Source organism: Pollicipes pollicipes, unplaced genomic scaffold, assembly GCF_011947565.3.
Source record: "Pollicipes pollicipes isolate AB1234 unplaced genomic scaffold, Ppol_2.1 Scaffold_7231;HRSCAF=8579_pilon_pilon_pilon, whole genome shotgun sequence".
In the NCBI taxonomy this organism is placed as follows: domain Eukaryota; kingdom Metazoa; phylum Arthropoda; class Thecostraca; order Pollicipedomorpha; family Pollicipedidae; genus Pollicipes; species Pollicipes pollicipes.
The window spans coordinates 7990636-7997203 of record NW_023597034.1 but is presented as its reverse complement, the minus strand read 5'-3'; the positions used below and the strand labels follow the sequence as shown (position 1 = coordinate 7997203).

The following is a 6568-nucleotide window of genomic DNA, read 5'->3' as shown; positions in this document are numbered from 1 at the left end:
TCCCTCATTTACCCACCTCACCAAATAATCGCTTCCTCATCACTGATCCTTGAGCCACGGCACCCAAGCCCCCTGACACAATCAATACCTTTTTGCCGTGGCTTACGGGCTAGTCTTTCGGCGCAGAGGACCTGAATCCGGCAAAACCCGATCCGGTTTGATGAGCACCGTTACGAAGTAAGGTGCCTCACATTCGTCACGGAAATCGCGCTCAAGTGCAAACATACCTGAAGAGGAGAAGCGTAAACTGCCGTTCAGGCGCTGGCTACCATGCCATATATGCTAACGCTGGCACGGGACGACCGAAATTATTGGTATCCCCCCCTACAGCCTCGCGCGAACCCAGCGACCAACACGCAGCCGAGCCTCTGCACCTACCCCAAACGCCGCAATGAACAAGCGCAGACAGCGAAACAAATGCTGGTGGTGCTCATATCAGCCGAAGAGCTGAAAGCTCGCTACCTTTGGGCAATCAATTCTATCGTACATAGTCTTTTACCAATCATCAGGCCAGTTCAACGATAACCTTGCGTGCAACCGTTGAGTCTGAACACTGTGAGCAGGTGTTGAAGGTGTGGAGTCGCCTAAAACGCGGTCTTTTTATGACTTTCCATACCCGTGTTGACTGGTCCATGACTGTGCAACATAATACAACTTAATTGATATAAGGCTATTTTTTGTGTACGGTCTATCTAGTTTTTCCTCAGGTGCTGCTTTGTTAAAAAGATGTCGATAAAGACATATACCCCAAGATTACAAGATATTTACAGTTCTGACGCTTATTAGACGTTTGAAATCAGGTACCGACAGCCACATACCTCGCTTAGAACGTGTGCTGTCACTACCTCACGCGTTGATGGGAGTCGGTGGGTTTCAAATCACATTTCAAGTTGATTACTGTAACAGATAGCACCATATTCATTGGAAGACCATACGGACCACGTAGCCCATTTCACCAAACCCCATGAATCAACGAAGGAATTTTGCTTTTGCCACTTCTGGGCTTTGCTTTCGGCTACAATGCTTTTGACTGAAACACTGATAATCAAAAGTGTCATCACCATTCACTTGCCTTTTCTTAAGTCCAGGGTTATGAAAAAATCACCAGAGGTGTAAGGGAAGCCCAAAACTTATCTGAGTCAAAACTAGTATCATCTGAATCATTCCTGCTTGAGTGCCTTTACCCACACTGATTTTGGCAGTTGGTTGTCAGGTTAGAGCCTGTAATTCATCTGGAACAATGTCAAGAAGCAATCTCAGCAACAAGCAACCCATTATTATTTATTGAGTAGGAGACTTAACTATGGGAAGCTGTGGTAGAATCTTGTGCACCATACATGATGTGAATCTTGCTGCAGTCCTTAAAAGTGGACAGTCATTCAGGTAAGTTGATGAGCTATTGTTTAGTTTTTAAATGTGTTGTCATGGGTTTTCATGCTATAACTGATGGTGGTAGGCAGGCAAGACATTGCAGCTTTAGTATGTTTGCATGCAAGGTATTGTAGCAAATATGTACATAGCCAAAATATACCAAAATAGTAAGTAACCATAACAAATGAGTACATAACCAAAATATACAAAAATCTAACATAGCTGTAAGTCTCTCAGCATATCATTCTCATAACAATACTTCATTTTATCATTCGTCATGTAGACATGTGAATGGGTCCCAGGCCAAATCCAGGTTACCATAGTGCTCTGTGTTGATGGGATCCTGATAGCCTTCTTGGAGCTGCGGGCATATGTTTTGGTGGCTGATGCAGAGAAATGAGCTAGTAAGAAGTTTAATTTAAGGATGGTCTAAACTTCTCTAAATTACTTTTTGGAGACAGCTCAAAAGAAATTCATCCCACTGTACCCTTAGCTCAAACAGCACACATTCTAAGAAGATGCACCATTGTCACATTAACCTCATCCTTCAATCAATAAATCATATGCACTACCCTGATGATATATTGTGGCTTATTGTTAACAGTGTAACCAGTTCCTGTAGGCAACAATTTGTTTGCTATGCCCATTTGTGGTTATTACACATCACTACCTTTTTCTGCAGGCAATAGTTGGTGCACTATGCCCGTTTGTGGTTGTCACATTGATGAGAACCTGTTACACTGCTGCCAATTCAGCACGTGGTTTCCCTGGTGGTGGTGGTGGAGTTGCCATCGCCGCCCCCGACAGGACGGGCTCTGTGGCCAGCTGCAGGGTGACCAGCACCGCACGCTGATGGCGCACTCAGAGCCCCGCATCCCTTGTGCATCCCTTGCATCCGCTGATGCTGCTGTGTGTTCCAGATGGGTGAGGCTGCCCTCTGAGGAGTGGGTGGGTCCTCTGGGCCGGCACGTCTGGATCCTGCGGCAGGACGAGTCCGGCATCACCTTTAGAACACTGCCGCCTCCCAAGAGTGAGGCGAGCCTGGATGAAGGCAAGGCCAGATGCTTCCTCGAGGACTACTTCCAGCTGGGGGTAAACCTGCGCGAGCTGTACTCGTGCTGGAGCGCGGCCGACGAGGCCTTCAGCATGGCCGGCCGCCGGCTGCCCGGCGTCCGGATGCTCCGCCAGGACCCCGTCGAGAATCTGTTCTGCTTCATCTGCTCCTCCAACAACAATATACAGCGGTAGGTACTTTGCAATGGTAAGCTCTGTGACTGTGTGGTGTGAATCACGGCTGCATGTATGCGTACAATAAGCGTGGATCTATGGAGTTGTGAGGCCTGTTCGGCTCTCGGAATGCGTTTTTGCATCGCTGTTGAACAACGGCCTTGTAGCACATTTGTCGCATTTAGTTGAGCTGAAAAATTGAGCAGTTTCGCTAACTGGCTGTACACGTCCATGTTAGAACCGCACATTTATACTGTTCGCGGCAAATGTTATCTCTGCTCGCATATGCCACAATTGCACGAAGACACTTCTGGCCGGTAAGGTATCCTGGCCTAAGCTTTACCAACCCCTTCGGGTACAGTAGCACGGCGCAAACAGAGGGTGCCCGTCTCTGCTCGCGGGCCGCTGCCGGCGCCTCACCCCCGGCCGCCGCCACAGCATCACCTCGATGGTGGAGAAGCTGTGTGAGCGGTACGGCGAGCCGCTGGGGGAGCACGCCGGCCGGACGTTCCACGCCTTCCCCGCCGTCTCCCGACTGGCAGAGCCGGCCGTCGAGGCCGAGCTGCGCGCGCTCGGCTTCGGCTATCGAGCCCGCTACGTGCGCGAGACGGCCCACCAGGTGGCGGAGCGCGGCGGCGCCGGCTGGCTGCGCGCCCTGCGCAGCGTCCCCTACGCCACCTGCCACGGACAGCTGCGCCAGCTCTGTGGCGTCGGCGCCAAGGTCAGCCCGTAGATGGCGCCGGTCGGGTGGGGTGGATGAGTGTGGCGGCTGAACTGGCCCAATGGTAGAACTTGTCTCGTGATATGTAATGCAAGATGAGATGCGCCAGCTTTGGGTGGGGGGCTGAGATGTGCTAAATGTCCATTGCGGGATGTAAGCTGCGACGAGCGATCTGTGATGTGCTTTGTGGAAGAAGGGCAATCAGACGGTCTTAGAAACGAAATGAAAGGTGCTCCGCGGGCGTTCAAAAGGACTTGGCGAAAGATGTTTGTTGGTGTGTCTTGATTGGCTGCAGCTTTGAGGCGTCTTTCTGTGTGCTGCCGGTGCGGGTTTGATGTGAGATTTCATCTGAACATAAAAATGTGGTAAAAAATGTTAATGAGCGGAGGCACTAACGGGCACTGATAAATATTTCCATCTTTCGAACTCCGTAGCTTCTGATGACAGAGATCGATTTCGGTGCTTGAGGATCACGATGAGTTCTGCGCCCATCGTGATGCAGAATGACACGCTTAGACCTAATTCGCTTGCGACTAAGGGGGTGACCTATGGTGGACTGTCAGCTGGTTTGGCGTGTTACTTGTCCGTTGTGACCGCCGCCGCCGCCGCTCTGACCCGACGCCGTTGCGTTCCGCCGCAGGTGGCCGACTGCGTGTGTCTGATGTCGCTGGACCAGCCGGCGGCCGTGCCGGTCGACACTCACGTGCACCAGCTGGCGCTGCGCCACTACCTGCCGCAGCTGCGCCACACCAAGACGCTGACCGATCGCACCTACCGCCAGGTGGCCGACCACTTCCGGCTGGTGTTCGGCGAGCGCGCGGGATGGGCGCAGGCGGTGCGTGCTGGCGGTGGGCGTCTCCCCTCCGGAGAGTGTAGCTTTAAACTGAGCCAGGGAGGTGCAAACATGATGTTGCATAGAGCTTCCTTGCTTGGTCTTGTTGTTACGTTCCTGTTGGTCACGTCGACCGTTTGATGCATGTTTCGTTGGTAACGATTTGATCATTGCATGTAAAGGCATACCGTCGTTTTTCGACGCTCTCCGCTGGTAATTTTTATCATTCTTTTCTCGCTATTTTGACGTATAATGCTGATTAAACTGGATTAATCTGAATGCAAGTGGTAGACCGCCGGAAGCATGCTCGTATCCCGAAGTTGATGCGTTTTCTTTTTGAGACCGCCGTGTCTGTACGCTGACGTTACCCCTGTGACATCACTGGAATGTATGATGTCGCCATCTACAGGTCTTGTTCTGCGGTGATCTGGCTGAATTTAAAAAGGCCGCTGCGGATGAGGCATCAGGCCCAGCCCAAGAATCGGCCAGCGTCCGACAGACCGTGAAGTGTCCGGTGGCGCCAGCCAAGACGACCCCGTCCAAGAGAGTGCGAGTCACTGCCGCTGTCGTCGGGAAGGCCCCGGATGTGGGCGGAGACGGTCCGATCGGGCGGACAGCCGCAGCACGCAGTGAAAGGGGAACTAGACAGCAGAAACGGCGGACGCCTGTCCCCCGCTAGGGCCTGCCCGGGCAACCTTTCAGTGCCAACACGCTCAGGTGGTTTGTGTTGGTCCTCTGGAATTGTGGATGTGTGCTCTCAGGGAGTTGTTGCGCTGTTCCGGTCCGACTCGTCGGTCACTAAGAGGGTCTGTGAGTATGTGATTTCGATTGAGATCTTTGCCCGGATTTTGAATTAGAATGTGCTTCAATGCCAGCTGAAGCACTTTCATATTGGCATGTTGTCTTGTTCTTATTTTTGTGACAGGCGTCGCCTGTGTTCTGATCCGGAGCATGTTACCAGCGAGTACCGTTTTTTCATAATGCGTTGCTAGCACTGATGCTCTTATTCACCCATGCGTTGACATCATCTATGATTTGTGTGCACTCACCAGGTATGGTCCCACTCCGAGGGTGAGGCCAACTGCGATGTGTACCTCTCGGTTTGTGTGACCTGACCTCGGCGCGAGGTGTGCGCGCCGACACCATGCTGAGGCGTCCGTCTGACATCCGGCTGTGGCTGGAGCGATTTCGATCTTCATGCCGGCCGTGGGCGTCCTGTGTCCTGCCGTAGCTGATCTGACCTGACCTGAACTGGGATGAGCTGGACTGACCCGATATGACCTGGCCTGTCCTGATACGGCCTGGCCTGACATGACCTGACCTGACACGACCGGATTTGTCATGCTCGGCCGCTGGCGCGCGGTGACTTCTGGGTGCCTGAAGTGTGATGTCGAGTTGGGTGGATCAACATGATACATGCCTCCTGAGGCTGTTTGGAAGGCTCGTGGCAGGCTGCTGTAAAGTGGAGGGTTGCTCAAGCACTGATGTAGCATCAGACGGGGGGGGGGGGGGATGTGATTCTGTCCCAATTTGGACAAACTGAGCTGATTGCCATGGGTGCCAATGTGTTGTGCGGTAAATATGGGTCAGACTGTTTTTGATCCCTGCTTAAATTTACCTATGTATCTGCTGTCCAGGACACAAATGATGAAACATTATAAACAAGTAGCTGCGACACGGAATGCCTGTATGAGGTGTGTGGTGATGCCTAGACTGAGGCAGCAATAATCATGAAGATGTCGTGTTTGCTGTCATGCATGTTATTAATGTGCATGACATACAAATTTTAGACTGAACATGCTGCTTGTCGCCGACGAAATACTTTCAAGCATTCTATGGCTGGTGCTGAGTCATGGAAAGTATCAGTCTCTCCCAACCTTCCAGATCACTGCTTGTGGCCCCTCTGATGTGTATTGTCTGCCCAACAAGCTCCAGCAGGTGCTCGTAGGTGGTCGGCTATCAACCCACTCGAAGTAATAATGTGGGTAATAGAAATGGATGGGTATGTTGCCGACTCCGGCATATCTAACATCAATGTTGGATGCTGTGCTCAAAAACAAAACGGTGATAATTGGACCTCCTCCATCCCAGGTGAGGTTCCTTCACTCATGCGTGCAATACACATTTTAGCTCATTCACATTGGTCGGATCCGTGCTGTCCATCCAGAGGAATGCAGCTGCGTCGCTAAAACATCTGAAAATGAACTTAAGGTCCATGCCGCCGCGTGGGGGTGGGGAATAAATTATAGGGAGCGGTAATTCCCTTTAATTTTTGAGAATGCCTGATATTGATCATGCGGCGATGCAATGGAAGAATCTTCCTAGAAATTTGTGTGACCCCGCCCACAAACACCTTTCAAGACATTCCTTGCCTAGCCTCATGAGGCGGTGCATTGCAATGCTTGCCTGGCAACACC

At 51.6% G+C, this 6568-nt stretch overlaps 1 protein-coding gene across 1 annotated transcript; it reads left to right on the top strand.

Moving 5' to 3' along the window:
- The first annotated feature begins 841 nt into the window (after nt 1-841).
- Nucleotides 842-6257, top strand: Ogg1 (8-oxoguanine DNA glycosylase). Its single transcript, XM_037234597.1, has 6 exons — nt 842-866; nt 1203-1383; nt 2292-2615; nt 3037-3319; nt 3960-4154; nt 4561-6257. Exons 2-6 carry the CDS (start codon nt 1304-1306, stop codon nt 4828-4830), a joined length of 1152 nt encoding a protein of 383 aa, XP_037090492.1. The 5' UTR covers nt 842-866; nt 1203-1303; the 3' UTR covers nt 4831-6257.
- Nucleotides 6258-6568: the final 311 nt, after the last annotated feature.

Coding starts and splice junctions, on each gene's coding strand:
- Ogg1 (XM_037234597.1), top strand. CDS start 1,304: ATGGGAAGCTGTGGTAGAATCTTGTGCACCATACATGATGTGAATCTT. Junction 1,384..2,291: donor AAAAGTGGACAGTCATTCAG/GTAAGTTGATGA, acceptor TGTGTGTTCCAG/ATGGGTGAGGCTGCCCTCTG. Junction 3,320..3,959: donor TCTGTGGCGTCGGCGCCAAG/GTCAGCCCGTAG, acceptor GTTCCGCCGCAG/GTGGCCGACTGCGTGTGTCT.